Source organism: Procambarus clarkii, unplaced genomic scaffold, assembly GCF_040958095.1.
Source record: "Procambarus clarkii isolate CNS0578487 unplaced genomic scaffold, FALCON_Pclarkii_2.0 HiC_scaffold_102, whole genome shotgun sequence".
Classification (NCBI taxonomy): Eukaryota; Metazoa; Arthropoda; class Malacostraca; order Decapoda; family Cambaridae; genus Procambarus; species Procambarus clarkii.
This window is the reverse complement of record NW_027189135.1, coordinates 946,243-967,480: the sequence shown is the minus strand read 5'-3', so window position 1 is coordinate 967,480 and position 21,238 is coordinate 946,243. Positions and strand designations below refer to the sequence as shown.

Here is a 21,238-nt window from a genome sequence, read left to right as displayed (position 1 = left end):
TGACAGGGGTACACGATGAGACAACGGAGGGGACGTGAAGGGGGTACACAATGAGACAACGGAGGGGACGGGAAGGGGGTACACAATGAGACAACGGAGGGGACGTGAAGGGGGTACACAATGAGACAACGGAGGGGGAGGACGTGACAGTCAACATTAGGAACAGTGGAGTAATAATAAGGAGCATGTTGTAGAACATATGTGTTCGCGCTGAGCCCCAAATGTTGAACAAGACACACAGCATGTACAGCTTACCAGCACTACACCACCTCCGGGTCGTCCCAACGACTCTCCTGGTGGTGTCAGCTTAAGATGGTATCAAGAAACTAATTCAACTTTAACAGACATTTGACTCACCAGCTTCAGTTCTTCCTTGATTGTTTGCTCGAATTTAAACTTTGGAAGTTTAAGGACGACTTTCTGTGTTCTGAGTTTGGTGAGAGCATCCGTGAAAGTGTTGTGTGAGAGGCGTCGCAACATGGCGTCCAGGGGAGTAGTGGCGTCGTCGCCTGCCGTGGTGTAAGGCAGGAACACCAACATGGACGCCGCCTTCCCCTTGTACGGCATCTCCAGCACCGTCGCTCCCAGCTGACTCGAGTCTCCTGCGTCAAACAAACAACTGGTGTTCAGACTGTCCGCCACATCGTGCTAGCATCACGCTGGCATTATCTTCACAAATGATTAGGAAACAAAGTAAATATTTAACATTAAATAACAGGAAGGTCTGTCAGAAACAGAACTGCTTTCAGGTCTTCACACAACAAGATGGGGTACCAAGTGTGCAAAATAAATACTGGTTGGCATGGTAAGCATTGCAGATGAGGAAAAGATAAAGCCAGAGGGAAACAGATGCGACAAAAAACTATCAGAAACCCGCAGAAGAATTTTGTTATCAGCTAACTAAATTTTTCAAAAAGATTACATGAGACAAGAGATCTCACAACAATCTGGAAAGAGACAAAAGATGTGTATAAATGGAAATAGGCGAGAAACGTCATGTTATAGACATTAGGAATCATTAGTCCATATAAGATCCAACTCATTCATTCAACCTGACCCCTTAAAAAGAACGTCGCATTTGGCCGTTTGCCCGTATGGCCGAATATGGACGTAATTTGAAAATAAAAAAAAATTGCAAATAAATTTGGGATTTTTTTTTTCAACAACAGTAAGTTAAGGGTCCTCTGATAGGTTAGGTGGGCAGGAAATTCTCATAAAGTTTCAAAACGTTATGAAAAACGTTAATGGAAAGTTACCTCTTCTAAGCTTGCCGAGTACGCCGGACGATTCAGAAAGAAAACGGAACAGTACTTCACTTTTGTGAGTCGATTTCATATCAAATTACGTCCAAATTTGGCCATAGCGCGCATACGAGCCAAAAGCGACGTTATTTTTAAGAGGACGGGTTACACACACACCTATATTGGCCCCTGGCTTTAACTGATATATATTAGTAGAGCACATATAGGTAGGTTGCAACGGATATAAGAATATATCATTCATTTTCTTGCCCTTTAAAGTTGGAAGATGGCGAGGAATCCTTTGGATAAAAGTGACCTCCCTCATGTGTCTCATCAGGTGACTGGTGTGTGTGATGTATCAACACCCACATGTGTCTCATCAGGTGACTGATGTGTGTGGTGTATCAGTTCCCTTATGTGTCTCACCAGGTGACTGGTGTGTGTGGTGTATCAACTCCCTCAAGTGTCGCATCAGGCGACAGGTGTGTGTGGTGTATCGACTCCCTCATGTGTCTCACCAGGTGACTGGTGTGTGTGGTGTATCAACTCCCTCAAGTGTCGCATCAGGTGACAGGTGTGTGTGGTGTATCGACTCCCTCATGTGTCTCACCAGGTGACTGGTGTGTGTGGTGTATCAACTCCCTCAAGTGTCGCATCAGGTGACAGGTGTATGTGGTGTATCGACTCCCTCATGTGTCTCACCAGGTGACTGGTGTGTGTGATGTATCAACTCCCTCATGTGTCTCATCAGGTGACTGGTGTGTGTGGTGTATCAACTCGTTTGTCTCATCAGGTGACTGGTGTGTGTGTCGCGTATACACTCCCGCATGTGTCTCATCAGGTGACTGGTGTGAGTGATGTATTAACTTCATGTGTCTCATCAGGTGACTGGTGTGAGTGTGGTGTATCATCTCCCTTATGTGTCTCATCATGTGACTCGTGCGTGTGGTGTATCAACTCCTTTATGTGTCTCATCAGGTGACTGGTGTGTGTGATGTATCAACACCCACATGTGTCTCATCAGGTGACTGATGTGTGTGGTGTATCAACTCCCGCATGTGTCTCATCAGGTGACTGGTGTGTGTGATGTATTAACTTCCTCATGTGTCTCATCAGGTGACTGGTGTGTGTGTGGTGTATCATCTCCCTTATGTGTCTCATCATGTGACTGGTGCGTGTGGTGTATCAACTCCTTTATGTGTCTCATCAGGTGACTGGTGTGTGTGATGTATCAACTCCCTCATGTGTCTCATCAGGTGACTGATGTGTGTGGTGTATCAACTCCCGCATGTGTCTCATCAGGTGACTGGTATGTGTGGTGTATCAACTCGTGTGTCTCATCAGGTGACTGGTGTGTGTGGTGTATCAACTCCCTCATGTGTCTCACTAGGTGACTTGTGTATGTGATGTATCAACTCTCTCATGTATCTCATCAGGTGACTGGAGTGTGTGGTGTATACACTCCCTCATGTGTCTCATGAGGTGACTGGTGCGTGTGGTGTATCAACTCTCTCGTGTGTCTCATCAGGAGACTGGTGTGTTGTGTATCCACTCCCTCATGTGTCTCATTAGGTGACTGGTGTGGGGTGTATACTCGCTCATGTGTCTCATGAGGTGAAAGGAGTGTGTGGTGTGTATCAACTCCCTCGTGTGTCTCATCAGGTGACTGGTGTGTGTTGTGTATCAACTCTCTCATGTGTCTCATCAGGTGACTGGTGTGTATGGCGTACCAACTCCCTCATGTGTCTCATCAGGTGACTGGTGTGTGTGTGTGTGTGTGTGTGTGTGTGTGTGTGTGTGTGTGTGTGTGTGTGTGTGCTGTATCAACTCCCTCATGTGCTTCATCATTTGACTGGTTTGTGTGGTATATCAATTCCCACATGTTTCTCATCAGGTGAACGGTGTGTGGTGAATCACCTCCCTTATGTGTCTCATCAGGTAACTGATGTGTTTCGTGTATCAACTCCCTCATGCTTCTCAGCAGATGACTGGTTTGTGTGTGGCGTATCTACTCCTTCATGTGTCTCATCAGGTGACTGGTGTGTGTGGTGTATAAACTCCCGCATGTGTCTCATCAAGTGACTGGTGTGTATGGTGTATATACTCCCGCATGTGTCTCATGAGGTGACTGGTGTGTATGGTGTATATACTCCCGCATGTGTCTCATGAGGTGACTGGTGTGTATGGTGTATAAACTCCCGCATGTGTCTCATCAAGTGACTGGTGTATGTGGTTTATCAACACCGTCATGTGTATCATCAGGTGACTGGTTTGTGTGGTTTATTAACTATCTCATGTGCTTCATCAGGTGACAGGTGTGTGTGTTGTATCAACTCCCGCATGTGTCTCATCCGGTGACTGGTGTGTGTGGTGTATCAAGTCCCTCATGTGTCTCATCAGGTGACTGGTATGTATGGCGTATAAACTCCCTCATGTGTCTCATCAGGTGACTGGTGTGCGGTGTATCCATTCATCCATCCACCAACACACACAGGATGAAAAGGATGTATTATTAGGGAAGGCAAGGATGGATTATTTAACACGGGTGGTACACCCATAAGGAGAGGCCTGTGGTGGCTGTGTCCCCTTGTGTCCTCACCCAAATGACTTACAGAGACGTTAAAAGGAACTTTTTCAGCGTCAGAGTAGTTAGTAAATTGAATGCACTAGGAAGTGATGTGGTGGATTCTAACTCCATTCACAATTTCAAATGTAGATATGATGAAGCTCGAGAAGCTCAGGAATCTGTACATCAGAAGATTGACGGTTGAGACGCGTGACCAAAGAGGCAAAGCTCAATTCCTTCAACAAAATTTGGTGAGTACAACAAGGTGACAACTAGATGAGTACACACACACACGCATACACACGCACGCACACACACACACACACAGAGTGTGTGTGTGTGTATGTGCAGAGCAAGGAAGCAGAGAGTTATAGTGAGGGGTGAGACCTCAGAATGGCGGGAAGTCACCAGTGGAGTCCCACAGGGCTTTGTGCTTGCACCTGTTTCTGGTATACGTAAATGATCTCCCAGAGGGTATAGACTCATTCCTCTCAATGTTTGCTGACGACGCCAAAATTATGAGAAGAATTAAGACAGAGGAAGACAGCTTGAGGCTTCAAGAAGACCTGGACAAGCTGCAGGAATGGTCGAATAAATGGCTGTTAAAGTTTAACCCAAGCAAATGTAATGTAATGAAGATAGGAGTGGGAAGCAGAAGACCAGATACAAGGTATCACTTGGGAGATGAAATACTTCAAGAGTCAGAGAGAGAGAAAGACCTGGGGGTTGATATCACGCCAGACCTGTCCCCTGAAGCTTATATCAAGAGGATAACATCAGCAGCATATGCCAGGTTGGCTAACATAAGAACGGCCTTTAGAAACTTGTGTAAGGAATCTTTCAGAACATGATATACCACATATGTCAGATCAATCCTGGAGTATGCGGCTCCAGCATGGAGTCCATATCTAGTCAAGCATAAGACTAAAATGGAAAAGGTTCAAAGGTTTGCCACCAGACTAGTACCCGAGCTGAGAGGTATGAGCTACAAGGAGAGACTACGGGAATTGAACCTCAAATCGTTGGAAGACAGAAGAGTTAGGGGGAACATGATCACCACATTCAAGATTCTCAAGGGAATCGACAGGGTTGATAAAGATAGGCTATTTAACACAAGGGGCACACGCACTAGGGGACACAGGTGGAAACTGAGTGCCCAAATGAGCCACAGAGATATTAGAAAGAACTTTTTTAGTGTCAGAGTGGTTGACAAATGGAATGCATTAGGAAGTGATGTGGTGGAGGCTGACTCCATACACAGTTTCAAGTGTAGATATGATAGAGCCCAATAGGCTCAGGAACCTGTACACCTGTTGATTGACGGTTGAGAGGCGGGACCAAAGAGCCAGAGCTCAACCCCCGCAAGCACAACTAGGTGAGTACACACACACACAAAGACACACACATAGCTGTCCTGTAGGTTGGGCCGTGATAGCTGAGTAGACAGCTCTCTGGATCCATAATTCTAGGGTTCGAGCTCTATTCCCGGTGATGGCAGAAACAACTGGGCAGAGTTTCTTTCACCCTGATGCTCCTGTTACATAGCAGCAAATAGGTACCTGGGAGTTAGATAGCTGATACGGGCTGCTTCCTGGGTGTTTGTGTGCGGGGAAGGGGGGGGGAACAGTTGATTGATTGACAGTTGAGAGGCGGGTAGAAAAAGAGCAGAGCTTAACCCCCCGCAAGGTAGGTGAATACAAGTAGGTGAATACACATACACACACACACACACAAAACATGACAGAAACAATATGGCAGTTAACACTATAATTGAGAGGGAAACATCTGCTGCCTGTAGAAATCGATCCCCTCTGCTCTTCATGGGGAAACTTCAATCACGGAAAGATAGACTGGGAGAGCAAGGAAACCTCATGGAGGGAAAGAAATAAGAAGAACTAAATTATTGGACGACGATGAACTAGCGAGATTCGAACTAGTCTTCACTCTGAACGACTCCGACATAAGGGAAATCGGCTTAGAGACCCCTGTAGGAATAAGCGATCACAGTGTACTGACGTTTGAGTATCTGGTCGAAGAACGGTTAATGTGCTCAAGGAGGAGACCAGAAAACAAGAGGCCGGAATTCCGAGAGGGAAACTCTGCGGAGATTAGAAAATCCCTAACTGATTTAACGTGGGAAACAGAGTTCAGAGGAATGGCTGCCCAAGACATGATAGACTACATCAGGCAGAAGTATAAGGAGGGAGCAGACAAGTTTGTCCCAGTTTGTTTGTCTAACTCTTTGTTTCCTTTGGTATAGCCATGCACTACTCCAACTTATTATAGCACCCCCAATACCATGATCCCCTATCTTTTTAATCAGTCATTCATGTGGCACTGTATCAAAAGCTTTGCTAAAGTCAAGGTAAGCAACATCACAACCCTTACCATTATGTGGATGGGGAAGAGAATAGGTTGACTAGTGTGAACACATTCTAAATATATAAAAAAAAGTTTCTAAAACTGTTGGCATTCTTTCTAAGATCAGATATTATGTCCCTACCCTGATGACGCTCTATTACTCTCTCATCTATCCTTATCTCAATTGTGGTATTTGTTCTTGGGTTTCTACTACACAAAATCATTTACGTCCTCTAATTATTCAACACAAAGCTGCTATTAGAATACTATCTAATTCTGGCCCCAGACAGCACTCGGTACCCCTACTCAAATCTTTGAATATGTTAGATATTAAGTCACTGCACATCCTCTCATGCGTAATCTATATATTTAAAACTCTGAACTGCAATGTCAATCCTGACCTTAGAAGCTTCCTAGAAGGTTGTAACACAACTCATGGGCATCACACCAGAAACAAATACCTATTTGATATTCCAAGAGTGCGACTTAATCAAACTAGAAATGCTCTACAAATCAAGGGACCCAGAATGTGGAATGGTCTCCCCAATTATGTCAAAGGCTGTACCTCTCCCAACCAGTTTAAGAGTAAAACCAAGTGCTACTTAATTAACTCCATGTAACCTACCTTACCCCCTAAATGTCAACCCATGTCTTGCTTTTGTTAAACAATGCTCTTTGTTCACCAATTTGTACAATTGCTTATTTCTGCCATGTTCCCCCCCATTTTTATCTTTATTCCTTTTTTCAACACAATTTATACCTAATCCCAATTACTATTAAGTTTTAGTCTAAGTGTTGTTTTTCCCTACACCCTGCCCGAAACGCTATGCGTATTAGTGGCTTTAGGTATTGTATGTACTAGCTCTATCCAACATTATGTTTGTAAATCAACTATGTATATACTTTTCCTGAATAAAAATTTATTTATTTATTATTTATTGCTATCAACTGCCTTAACTATGCTGGAATAAAATAATAGCATTTTTTTTTAATTAACGGCTATTTGTAAAACCAAGTTTTGAATTATTTATTAATTAACTTTTTCAAGATGACGACGAATGGTATTTGCAATTATCGATTCAAGTAACTTTCCCACAATAGACGTAAGGCTAATTGGCCGATAGTTTGACGCAAATGATCTGTCTCCTTTTTTTTAAATTGGTACTGCATTAGCAACCTTTCACGACACTGGCCCCCTCCCCGCTCAGCTCGTTGATGCCGTGAGGAGGGCTTAGTGGGCTGCTGCTGGAGTGTGATGCTCCTTGGGACAGTCCTCTGTCATTTTATAGCCTTGTGCTCCTGCTGCCGTCCTCTCCAATTGTGCTGAGCACCTTTTCCTTTTCCTTCTGTTTCGTTTTTCTGCCCCCTCTTCTCCTATCTGCTTGCCGTTTCCTGGCGACCTTTTGCTTGTTTTGGTTCTTCCTTTGGACTTCTTCTATTTCGACGCCCGGGTGCATGGGGAAGCATACTCTTGGACCCGTAGAACTGTAGTACCCAACGTCGAGAGCGAGGGGAACCTTTTAGTGTCAATCCCCCTTTCGTCACTGAACCCGATCTCGACGGACTGTCGGTTCTTAAGATGGCGTTTGTGGGGCGTATACTCACGACGCACCCCTAGGAGGCCCCAGCATGATCGGCGATAGCTTCTTGTGGGGTGTCCTGCCTCTAATTGTGGCTCCATGGTGGGTGTGGGGGCACATTCGTGAATGAATGTTTCTTTTTCGTAACAATGATATCTACTGTTTCTGTTGTTTCTCCTTTACCTTCTCAGACTCGTGGGGTGGGCGACCAAGCAACCGAGTCAGTTTGTGTTGGAAGACCGGGCTCTGTAGCCTCCACTGCATTGGGCCCCGACCTTACTCCTCCTTTGGCCTCTCTGACTCCTCCCCTCGGCTCCCCTCCCTCCTCTGTGGTTGGGTCGAGCCCCAAGCCCCCAGTGGTGACTACCTCGACCCCTGCCACGGCTCCATCTCTAGTTGTAACTACTGCGCCTTTTAATCCCTCTCTCTCTGGGGGTTCTCAACGCCGTCCTCATCACGGCCGCCCTCGCTCGATTCCTTCCCGTTCTGATACCTATCAAGCTTTGTTTGGTCCCACTTTGTGGACCAAATATTTTGATCTCCTCCCTCTTGATTCTTCGCCTCCTGACGATTTCTCCCTCCATCGACATCTCGTTGATTCCGTGGATGCCTCTGTTACCTTGAACCCCACTCGTCTCAGTACACGTGTCGATGCTGCTCCTTCTCAGGATGCTGCTTCTCGCTTGGCTTCCTTATCCTGCCTTGGCGAGACCCCTGTTCGGGTCTCAAAGAACGCTCAGTTGAATGCCAGTGTTGGCACTATTCTCCTCCCACCCCATGTTGCGACCGGTGTTCGGGACCTGCGCGACTGCCACGACGATATTGGACATATCCTTGCTGCCCAGGGCCATTCTATTCTCCAGGTGGACACGTTTACTCGTCCCCCTCGTGGTAGTCGCCGTCAACCCCTTTGGGTTGTGAAGATTACCTTTGATGGTCGGACCCTTCCACCCTCTTTCATTCTTGCTGGTGCCAGGTGCTCTGTCCAGGAGTACATTCCTTCTCCTAGGCTCTGTAACAAGTGCTGGAGGTTTGGGCATGGTGCCCTCCGCTGCTCTGTGACTGTCTCTCTCCGTCTTTTGTGTGGTGGCGAAGGTCACTCTAAGTCGGAGTGCACGTCTCCCTGGGCTCGTTGCCTCAACTGCGGTGAGGCCCACCCTACCTTCTCTCGTGCATGTGTCCATTATAAGCTTGAGGCAGCCGTCCTCAACTTGAAGCACTGGGAGCGTTTATCTTTTCCTGAGGCAAGGCGCCACGTTCGCCGGCGCCTGCCTTATGCTAATATCTCTTATGCTCGCGTGTTGCACTCTTCCTCTCCTCATCCTTCCCACCTTCCTCAGACTCACAACCGTTTCCGGGCCTTGGACCCTGATACGCCCACTGCCCCCCTCCTCTGTTCCTTTGAGTTCTGTCCGAAAGGATCCACCTCCTGGTCCTCTGTCTGGGTTCCCCTCCTTTCTACCCGGTCTGTCTTGTCTCCTGTGTCTTCTTCCTCGTCTCCCTCCGTTCCTCCTTCCCATCCTTCCCCTCTGTCTCTTGACTCTCCCCACCACCTGTCGGTGCGGGCTAATGTCCATTGCTCTCCAAACGGCAGTCGTGTGTGCTCTCGTTCAGCGCTGTTGGGATGCTAGAATCCGTTGCCCGGTACGTTGTTGCTGGGACACCTGTCTCTTTACGTCAGAAGCGTAAGCCTGGCTCCTCTCCTTCCTCCTCCCCGGCGGGTAAGAAGGTTTCGCTTTCTTCCTCGGCCCCTACTTCTGCCTCTATCGCTCCTTCCCACTCCCATTTCGGTGGTTGCGCCCCCTGGTCCTGCTATGGAGGTTTCTTTGGCCCCCGCTTCCTTCTCGGTTGCTGCCCTTGCTGAGGTGCGCCCACCTGTTTCTACTTCCCCTCTTCCTGCTGCTGTCTTTGACTGCTCCTCTCGGTTGTCTCCTCCTCTTCCTCCTCGTCCTCCGGAAACCGCCCTTCCACCTCTGGTCTGTTCTCCCACTTCCTTCCCTCCGTCTTTGCTCAGTTTACCCATGCCCCCTAACCCTGACTTTGCTGACCCTGATCTTCTTTAACGTGCTGTGTTGCTCTTTCGCCTTTGTTTTTTCCTTGTTCTCTGTCGTTGTCCTTTCTCTTCTCGTCGATGTCTATTCTTCAATGGAACGTTCAAGGTTATTACGCCAATTTCCTCGAACTCCAACTTCTGATTTCGCAGTTTTCACCCCTTTGTGTCTGTCTCCAGGAGCCGATGCTTGGTGCTCGTCCTGGTCGTTTTCGTGGCTATTCCTTTCTCTCCCCCCCCCTCCAGCTGTTGCTGGGGCTCCTAATTCTTCTGCTCTCTTGATTCGTGCTGATGTTCCCTTTGTTCCTTTACTTTTTCCTTTGCCTCTCCATTGTTCTGCTGCTCGTATCTTTATGGGGAAATGGTACACAGTTTGTTCCATTTATCTCCCCCCGAGTGTCCCACTTTCTTTTCCTGATCTGAAACACCTCCTAGACTCCTTGTCGGAGCCTGTGCTCCTGCTGGATGATTTCAATTGTCGTCATTCTCTTTGGGGTGATGTTCTAACGAATACCCGAGGTCGTCTTCTTGAACCGTTTATCCTCTCTTCTTCCCTGTCTCTTCTGAATTCTGGTGAGCCCACTCATTTGGACTCTCGGACTCGCACCCTTTCCTGTCTTGATCTTTCTCTTTGCTCTTCTTCTCTTTACTTAGATTTCACGTGGCAGGTTCTTGATGACCTCCATGGCAGTTACCATTTCCCCATCCTTGTTTCCTTTTTCTCTTTTCGTCCTTCCTCTCCTTCCCTAGGTGGCAGTTTGCTAAAGTGAACTGGAACCTCTTTACCCTCAGTGCTGCTCTCTCTGACCTCTCCCTTCTGCCTCTCCCTCGCGCTCTCTTCCTTTTTCATGACACTGTCTTCGACGCTGCCTTCCTCTCTATTCCTCGCTCTTCCTCTCAGGGTCCGCGGAAGTGCGTTCCCTGGTGGAATGCAGACTGTGCTCGTGCTGTCCGCTGTAAGCGTGCAGCCTGGAAGAGGCACCGCCGTCGGCAGACGGCCGATTCTTTTCTTTCGGAAAGCGAGTGCGGTGGCCGGTAGGGCCATCCGAACGGCTAAACGTGATTGTTGGGCATCTTATGTCTCCACAATTACGTCCGAAATTCCCCTGCTACAGATCTGGAAGCGTATCCGCAAGATAGCGGGTAAGTTCGTTCCCGATGTTTCACCGGTCCTTCACCTCCGTGGTACTCTTGTGGCGGACCCGTTGCAGGTTGCTACCGAACCAGGTTCCCACTTTTCTTCTGTTAGCTCTGGTCTTAATCTTCCCCAATCTTTCCTTCTTCGTAAACCTGTCCTTGAGTCTCGTCCTTTAGATTTCTGCACTCGTCTTCGACTTTCCTATAACGATCCCTTCTCTCTCTCTGAACTTCGTTCTGCCCTGGCCCTCTGCGGTTCTACGGCGGCGGGCTCCGATGGTATTCATTATGAGATGCTTCGCCATCTCCCTCCGTGCACGTCTCAGTATTTACTGAGTCTATATAATCTGGGAGTCGTCGTCAGTCCCTGAGGACTGGCTCGATGCCGTTGTCCTCCCTGTTCGCAAACCAGGGTCTCTGGGAACTTCCCCTAAGGACTTTCGCCCTATTGCCTTCACAAGTTGTGTCTGCAAACTCTTTGAACGTATGGTTAACGTTCGTCTGATGTGGTTCCTGGAACACCACCTCCTCTCCCCTTCTCAATTTGGTTTCCGCAAGTGCCGCAGCACGACAGATGTCCTGGTGAACTTGGAGGTCTATATTCGTACTGCTTTTGCTGCGAGGACCTCCGTTGTTGCCGTCCTTTTTGACCTGGAAAAGGCTTACGACACCACTTGGCGATATCATATTCTATCCCAGCTTCATTCTTTTGGCCTTCGTGGTCATCTCCCTCTCTTTCTCTGCAGCTTCCTCTCTCGTCGTTCCTTTCGGGTGCGCCTTGGTACCGCTCTCTCTGCCTCTTATCAGCAATACGAAGGTGTGCCCCAGGGTAGTGTTCTGAGCACTACTCTTTTTCTGGTTGCCCTCAATGGTCTTCTTTCCTCTCTTCCTTCAGGTGTCTTCTCCACTCTCTAATGTCGATGATCTTACCCTTTGCTGTCAGGGTGATGATTCGCCTCTCCTTCAGCGTCGGCTTCAACTTGCGATTGATGCCGTGTCGTCTTGGGCCACCGATCATGGTTTCAATTTCTCTACTTCTAAGACTTGTGCCATGTCTTTTACTCGGAAACGGGTCGTTCTTCGTCCCTCTTTGTCACACTATGGTCATCCCCTTGAGTACAAAGATTCCGTGAAGCTTTTGGTTCCGGTTCATCCAGTAGTTGTCGAGATCCAGCACTGGCTGTTTTTTGTTCACAGTAAATTTAAGTCGGTTGAGTTTTGTTGGGTTCCCAGCCATATTGGCGTGTCTTTAAATGAGCGTGCGGATGCTGCCACCAAGGAAGCTGTCCGCTCTTGTCCCATCTCTCGTAAAGGTATTCCATATTCCGAATATTACCCGGTTATCCATTCCTCCATCCTTACCCGTTGGCAGGCTTCTTGGTCATCTGTTACTGGTAACAAACTACGTACTCTTAAATGTTGTGTCTCCTCGTGCTCGTCCTCCTACCACCGTAACCGGCGATGGGAAACAGCTCTGGCGAGGTTGTGTATTGGCCATACTCGCTTAACCCATGGTCACTTGATGGAGCACCGCCCTGCTCCTTTTTGTCCTAATTGCATTGTTCCTCTTACGGTCGTGCATATCCTTCTTGAATGTCCTGACTTCCAGGACGAGCGTGTGTCTTGCTTTCCGACCGCCCCTCGCGGTCGCCTGTCCCTCAATAGAATTCTTGGTGACTCGGATACTTTTGATATCGTTCGCCTTATACGTTTTTGTTCTCGTATTGGCAATCTTGGTGATATTTAGCGCCCTCTGATTATTCCGCACATTTGATGGTGCTACATAGCCTTCTCGGTTTGGTGCCTTCTTTTGATAATTACTTACTTTCACGACACTGTCACTCTGCCTGACTAATGATTTGTTAAATATGGTACACAAAGGCCTCAAAGCTCCTCTTTGCATTCTTTAAGCACCCTGGCAAACACTTCGTCTGGCACTGGGAATTTGTTTGGCTTGAGTTTCACTATTTGTTTAATAACATCCTCATTGGCAACTCAAATTGCTAAACTAGTCAACCTATTCTCTTCCCCATCCACATAGACTTGTTTGGCTGAAGGCATAATGTTAAGTTCCTCCTTAGTATATACAGAGATAAAATATTTATTAAAAATACTACTCATCTCTTCGTCATTATCAGTTATATGACCTGTCTCAGTTGTAAATGTATCGTTTCCCTAATCTTTGTTTCATATAACTGAAAAAAAACTTTAGGATTTATCTTTGCTAAACCGAACTGAGCCTGACGACATTAGAAAAAAGGAGGGAGTGGGGATATATGATAACAGTATACAAAATACTTAGGGGGTTGACAGAGTGGAAACAGACGAACTGTTCACACGGAATACCAACATAACAAGGGGACAAGGATGGAAGCTGGAAACTCAGATGAGTCAGAGATGTCAGAAAGTTTTCTTTTACCGTGAGAGTAGTGGGGAAATGGAATGAACTAAAGGAGCACATTGTGGAAGCAAACACTATTCATAGCTTTAAAACTAGGTATGCTAGAGAAGTAGGACAAGAGTCATTGCTTTAAACAACCGAAGGCTAGAAAGGCGTGATCCAAGAGCCAACGCTAGAATCTGCAGGCTCAAAGAGGTGAGTACACACACACACACACACACACACACACACACACACACACACACACACACACACACACAAACATTATAATGTTCACTAAAGCACTGGACATCGACTAATAAACCAAAACAAATTATTACATATTTTTTAATCTTTTAACTTATTAGTTGCAGTTAACTCACCGATTCTGAAGTCAGCAGTTTGCGTCATCATGTCAACGAGAGTGTGCTGGTCCGGGGTGGTGAAAAACTTCCTTTTTGATGTATCTTGTTTCTTGAAGGCGGTCAGCCAAAGGCCCTTGAAGTAGGCTGCGTTCACCAGCACCATCGGCACATCTCTGACGTCGGCGGCGGTCACCAGGACTGGGATCTTGCCCCGCGTTGTCTTGCTAACGAACTGGTTGATTGTTTCAGCTGATGCAGCCGCCTGTCAACATAAGCTCGCAGTTGACTATACACAGGAAGGTAAAGTTTATCTCACACCAATGAGGGATAATTTGGACTAATTGGCAAGTAGAAAAATAACTTTCTGAACACATAATATTAAAGAAATTACCAAAATGCAGGTTCTTCCATTTTGAATTAAAAGTGTTGGACAGTAGATGATGCTACGGAACAAGAATGGTAGTCCTAGTTGCACTACCTCTGTGGACAGTAGTTGTTGTTACAGAACAACACTGGTAGTCCTGGCTGTACTATTTCTTTGGACAGTAGTTGATGTTACAGAACAACACTGATCGTCCTAGCTTTACTGTCTCTGAAGACAGTAGTTGTTACAGAACAACACTTGTAGTCCTAGCTGTAATGTCTAAGTTATAAATTTTAAATTATGGCTGAAAGATCGATAGATTTTGTCATTATGAAGTTATTAAATGTCATCGGATCGAGCGCTGTCACTTTAAATGTTGACAGCAAGGAGGTCAGTAAGAGGTCACAGGTCATGAGTTGGAGGATTGAGGACTAGAACCGGACGCGGGATCCCGTGCAATATATGTTGCACATGATGTAGCACAGCTCTTGTCTATGTTGCATGATGATGATAATGATAATGATAATGATGATGCAAAAATGAAGAATGATGTAATGTTTCAGTATTGAAATAAAAAAGAATATATATCTTCAGAGCATTTGTTATTTAGATAGGGTATGAAAAAAATGACCTAAGATGAATGAAGTAGTGTGTAGAACTTAGGTAAAACTTTAAATGTGTGAAGATGAATTTGAAATTATGCTTGCTAAAGAAAAAGTCAGTGGGACCAAGCAACACTACCAGTGAGATTTGGAGGGATAGGCATACGAAAGGCAACTGAGGTAGCACTTCCAGCATTCTTATCCTCATGTACAGCAGCCAACGAATTGGTAGGGCAGATCCTACCAGAGCGTATGAGAGAGACAGCGGGAACTCATGATCAAACGTTCATCGAAGCAGCCAGACAATGGGACACCATTGCACACCCTCAACCCCGACCACAAGTCCCAAAAGACCACAAGCAGGCCCACTGGGATAGCCCCATAATGGAAAAGACTGTCACAGCAATGATTGACAATGCTGATGCTGAAAACAAAGCCCGCCTCCTAGCGGTAACAGCACCCCACGCCGGGGATTTTTTATTTGCTGTGCCCAATGCAGCCCTGGGAACTCGCCTCAGTCATGACGCTCTCCGCATTGGAGTTGCCCTTCGCCTTGCCGCCCCCATCCTCACCGAACATAGGTGCATCTGCGGAACTGCGATGGCAGACCAATATGGTCGTCATGGTCTGGTATGTCGTAAATCACAGGGTAAAATTGCAAGACATGAAGAAGTCAACGACATCATCAAGAGGAGCCTCGCCACAGCCCGCTGTCCGGCACAAAGAGAACCACACTTATCCAGACCTAACGACCCTCAGAAGCGCCCTGATGAGGTCACCTTGCTACCTTGGAAGGATGGTAAGCAAGTGGTATGGGACTACACGTGCGCTGCCACACTGGCCAGTACCTACCTCCACTACAGCACACGTGAAAGCGGTGGTGCTGCTTCTTTCAGGGAATCGCAGAAAATTATTAAATACAGAGGTCTAGCACACTGCTACAGCTTTGTTCCGATCGGCTCGGAGACCCTCGGTTCGTGGGGAAAATGTGCATTGAAGTTCCTGAAGGAATTGGGGGACAAATTGATCAGCGCTACAAAAGACCAGAGAGCAAAAAGTTTCTTGTTTCAGCGCCTCAGTGTTGCGATTCAGAGGGGAAATGCCTGTTGCGTCTTGGGCACTAGTCCAACTTGAGAGGAATTCGAAGAAGTGTTTGACTTGCAACAATGATCGAACCCGTCTGTGACATTCATCAATGTTTCCCATTGTTGTGTTCTTCAAGAGATCCATAACCTTTAAGCACCTTTTTGCATTATTATTTTTGTATCAACCCATGTATATCTTGTAACCATCAAATGTATAATAAAGCACAAAAAATATTCAAGGAAGGGGGTGGTAGGAGAAAAGCACACAGAAACTGTATTGGAGGGGATCTAAACATTCCCTCTAATGCGTTATGCGTGGTTTCCTCCGAGGCTATGGGTCCCCCTTCTTCCAGCTAGAGGTGGTACTCCCTTCCCATATCAAAAAAAAAAAAAAAAAAAAAAATTTATATATATATATAAATATATATACATTGTTGGGGGTATTACGCTACTACTCTCCGGTGAGCAACCGTAACTGTATTTATCCTGGCAAGGTCGCCAATGTCGGGGTTTACACTTACTCTCTTACTCTGGGTGAGCAGCAGTTACACTCAATGTCACTCACCGTAGCCCTGCGGGTCTTCACTCTAATCCTCTCGGCGCCACTGCACGCCAGGAGTGTATCCCAGTCAATCCCAACCGGCCTCTGATTGAGAAGGAGTGGGAACACAACTCGTACACTTAACTGTTATGTGCCCGCACCAACAATAGGGCTTTACTATTAACCACAAGGTCGCCAACTGGTGTTTTCGGTGTCCAGTAACACGTCAGTGGACTGGTTGAATTGTGGTATCCTTGGCAAGGTCACACTCAATAGATCAGGATATTAGGCAGGTACTTACTCTTATCACTCTTTGCTTTCCAGTATACTATAGCAACAAGATAAATGGAGAGGATGATATAAACACAAAAGTATTTTGTACTTTACTTAAAATTCATTCAAAGATGTCACAAGGTCATATCAGTGATCCTGGCGGGCGTCGTTCGTTCCCACGAATATTATGCACTCACTACGGTGGTAACACTCCCCCCTCTCGTCAATGTCACAATCAGCTGAGCGCCCTCCTCCGCGCGAAAGTTTTTATTGCTTGTTTCTCTAGCGGCACGCACGCTGTTTCTTTACGTTCTCAAAGATCACTAGAAGTTCGCACACTCGATATTTGCAACAATAGCACATATTACTTCGCTACACTGTTCTCGGGCTCAAACAATCGTTTTTCTATAATAAATGCGACAATAATTCACTATAATGGTTTTACACACTGCCCTTCATTTCAATGGTAACTTAATAAGTATTTAACTTTGGAGTTTTCAGTACTTCCTTTCATGGGCGATAACACAATAAATCACTGCACTCGCAAATGGTTATTCAATGCACGAACATAGACATATATAATATAGATAAATCAGACATCAATAAATGGTAAATAAATAGTTACTGGGCACATAGCCTAACTTCCAAATACTGGCATAATATTATATATAATTTCTCACTATATGTTCACATCAAAGTCTCATGAAAGACATTCTCATCACAGTAAATTCGTCACTTAATCCGGGTGCCTGTACACACCAATAATAATATATATAAGTATCGTGAGTACTCTTGATAGTACTATTCTGCACACTGGTGCCTTACTGTGACATTGGTGAGACTTGCTCACGACATACAAAATCCTCAGGCTAGATAATATAGCTGAATAATATAGCTGACTAAAGGGGAATGGGGAGGGAAACTAGAAACACCTACTTCCACCTATCCTCCGATGAGAGTTGAGTTGTAGCTCCTGGTCCTCGTGTCGGGAACGCCCCCACACACATGTAGTCGTGTCCTCCAGGAACCCAATCGCTGTCCCACCGTTTAGCACGTCGTCTCCGTGCCTTCTTCCCTGCAGGTCCGTCCTCCTCCTCGACCTCTTGTAGGGTTGGAGTCGGTCTCCTGGCCGTCGACTTCTCCCAGCTACGGCTGCCCGCCTACTTCTCGGCTGCAGTCGTCCGGATTCCCAAGTAATCCTCTTCTTCCTCTGCTACCCAATGGCTCTGGTCAGCCACTACGCCGTCACAAATGGGTGAACTGTCTCAGACGTCGCCTACGTCACTGTACAGACTTCACTTCTTCTTGCACAGTACCTGTCCTGGAGCACTTGTTGCTCAATAACCGTCGATTCCCTCTCTGGTTCAACACATGAACTAAGGAAGACCTCACAGAGTACTGGCAGACTTCAGGTGACGCGTAAATCCACGGGAGCGGGAAACAACTGTCAAACTGACAGGACCAATCGTCGCACGTCCAACCTCCTTGACGTGTCGTGTCTGACTGATGGCGCCTGCGCGGCGCGCTGCCCGGACCCCTTTCCTTCGTGACGTCACTTTCGCCACGGGAGGTTTTCATTGGCTCCCGGTGCCACATTGCTGTCGGTGACCAATCCGGTGTCACTGACGTCACACAGTTTTGGCGGGGAAACAGGAGAGCCAGCGCCATCTTGGCTTCCTAAAGGGCCTAAACCACAGGCCAAAATATTATTGTTTCACAAATTTCTCGGCTCTCCGAGAACACTCCACTCTCCCACATATATCAAATTGATGCCTGCGACGTAGAGAACGCTTGGGTAAAGTGGACATGACTCTTACTGCAGGCGTGGGAGAAATATAAAGGGGGGGAACACCGTCACAATATATATATATATATATAAATATATATATATATATAAATATATATATATATATATATATAAATATATATATATATATATATATATATATATATATATATATATATATATATATATATATATATATATATATATATATATATATATATGTCGTACCTAGTAGCCAGAACGCACTTTTTGGCCTACTATTCAAGGCCCAATTTGCCTAATAAGCCAAGTTTTTCTGAAATAATATACTTTCTCTAATTTTTTTCTTATGAATTGATAAAGGTACCCATATCAATATGTATGAGGTCATTTTTTTTTATTGGAGTTAAAATTAACGTAGATATATGACCGAACCTAACCAACCCTACCTAACCTAACCTAACCTATCTCTTTAGGTTAGGTTAGGTTAGGTAGCCGAAAAAGTTAGGTTAGGTTAGGTTAGGTAGGTTAGGTAGTCTGAAAACAATTAATTCATGAAAACTTGGCTTATTAGGCAAATCGGGCCTTGCATAGTAGGCTGAGAAGTGCGTTCTGGCTACTAGGTACGACATATATATATATATATATATATATATATATATATATATATATATATATATATATATATATATATATATATATATATATATATATATATATATGTATATATATATATATATATATGTATATGTCGTACCTAGTAGCCAGAACGCACTTGTCAGCCTACTATGCAAGGCCCGATTTGCCTAATAAGCCAAGTTTTCATGAATTAATTGTTTTTCGACTACCTAACCTACCTAACCTAACCTAACTTTTTCTGCTACCTAACCTAACCTAACCTATAAAGATAGGTTAGGTTAGGTTAGGTAGGGTTGGTTAGGTTCGGTCATATATTAACGTTAATTTTAACTCCAATAAAAAAAAATTGACGTCATACATAATGAAATGGGTAGCTTTATCATTTCATAAGAAAAAAAATAGAAAAAATATATTAATTCAGGAAAACTTGGCTTATTAAGCAAATCAGGCCTTGAATAGTAGGCCAAAAAGTGAGTTCTGGCTACTAGGTACGACATATATATATATATATATATATATATATATATATATATATATATATATATATATATATATATATATATATATATATGTGTGTGTGTGTGTGTGTGTAAAATGGGATGTGGTACTGGAAGCTGTTCGATCCAGCTTTCCTTGTCTACTTCCCTTCGTTTCAGCAGGGTACAGTAGGGAATTTACACTGTTGTTCGGGGAACATGAAGTTGTTTCTGCAGAAGGTGTCCAGCAGGGAGACCCACTTGCCCCATTTCTTTTCTGCATGGCAGCTAAGGAGGTCACAAGCAGGTTGTCCAGCGAATTCAACATCTGGTTCCTGGACGATGGCACCCTGGCAGGGACACAGGAATCCCTGCTAGGAGATCTTCAACTAGTGAAATCCAAGGGAGAGGAGTTGGGCCTTACACTAAATCTATCAAAGTGTGAAATCATCTCATCCAGCCAACCAATCATAGATGCAGTACGAATCTTATTGCCAGGAGTCCAAGTGATCGCTCCCAACGACAGTGTGCTGCTAGGGGCATCTCTGGGCTCGAACGTCATTGAGGTAGTCCTTGAAGAAAAGCTTAAAGACCTGAGGAGGATGGAGGCGCGAATAGGGGCTTTGGATGCTCACGATGCTTTGTACCTTCTTACAAGGTGCCTGGCCTTGCCCAGACTTACCTATTTCCTCAGGTGTGCTCCTTTCTTTGACAGCCCAAAATTAACGGAATGCGACTCACTCCTAAAGACAATAACTATGAAAGTGTTAAACCTCTCCCTGCAAGATGACCAGAGGTACCAAGCAACGCTCCCAGTTAGACTTGGGGGTATTAGTATTCGCAAGGCGACACAGTTAGCATTGCCGGCATTCTTATCCTCGACTAGTGCTACAAGTGAATTAGTGAATGAAATACTACCAGAATACCTAAGGAACTCCATTGGGATTCGTGATCCCAAATTTGTGGAAGGAGCTCGTCAGTGGGACACTCGTGCCAATTCACACACCCGACCAACTTTTCCAAACGACAGTAAACAAATGGGATAGCCCCATAGTGGAGAACATCGCCAAAGCATTGCTGGACGCAGCTTCTCAGAAGGACAGAGCGCGTCTCCTAGCTGTGCAAGCGCCCCATGCCGGGGCACTTCCTGTTGGCAGACCCTAATTCCACCTTGGGCACCCGCTTGGACCATCGGGCCCTAAGTATTGCTGTTGCTCTGCGCCTTGCCGAACCTATATCCACCGAACACCGGTGTATTTGCGGCCATGCACGGGCAGACCAATACGGCAGCCATGGTCTCATCTGTCGTAAGACACAGGGAAAGATTGCCAGACATGAAGCAGTCAATGAAATCATCAAGATAAGTTTGGCTACAGCTGGGTGTCCAGCACAATGGGAACCCCAGTTGTGCAGGCCTGACAACAGCCAAAAACGCCCAGATGGAGTTACCCTGCAACCATGGAGTAAAGTAAACAGGTCGTATGGGATTACACCTGTGCATCTACACTGGCTGATACCTATTTACGTTACAGCTCAGTGGAGGAAGATGGGGCAGCCACCTTCAGGGAGATCCAGAAAATCCACAAGTACAGAGACCTAGAACGTTGTTACAGGTTCGTGCCGATAAGCTCTGAGACTCTGGGCGCCAGGGGTAAATGTGCACTCAAGTTTTTAAAGGAGATTGGTGAGGAACTCATTGGGAAAACTAGAGACCCACGAGCAGCCAGTTTCCTGTTCCAGCGCCTCAGTGTCGCAGTTCAGAGGGGAAATGCGTGCTGTACCCTGGGTACGCACCCAACCTCCGAGGACCTGG

The 21,238-nt window shown here is 45.8% G+C and overlaps 1 protein-coding gene across 1 annotated transcript in view; it reads right to left on the bottom strand.

Annotated features, from left to right (window-relative positions):
* LOC138360221 (serpin B3-like) overlaps positions 1–21,238 on the bottom strand; it is a 60,063-nt gene that overhangs the window by 9,413 nt on the left and 29,412 nt on the right. Inside the window, exons 5-6 of the mRNA XM_069320157.1 lie at positions 13,699–13,942; positions 358–602 (exon numbers count right to left, since the gene is read on the bottom strand). Coding sequence (XP_069176258.1) covers positions 358–602; positions 13,699–13,942 — 489 coding nt within the window. The remainder of the gene's footprint in view (positions 1–357; positions 603–13,698; positions 13,943–21,238) is intronic.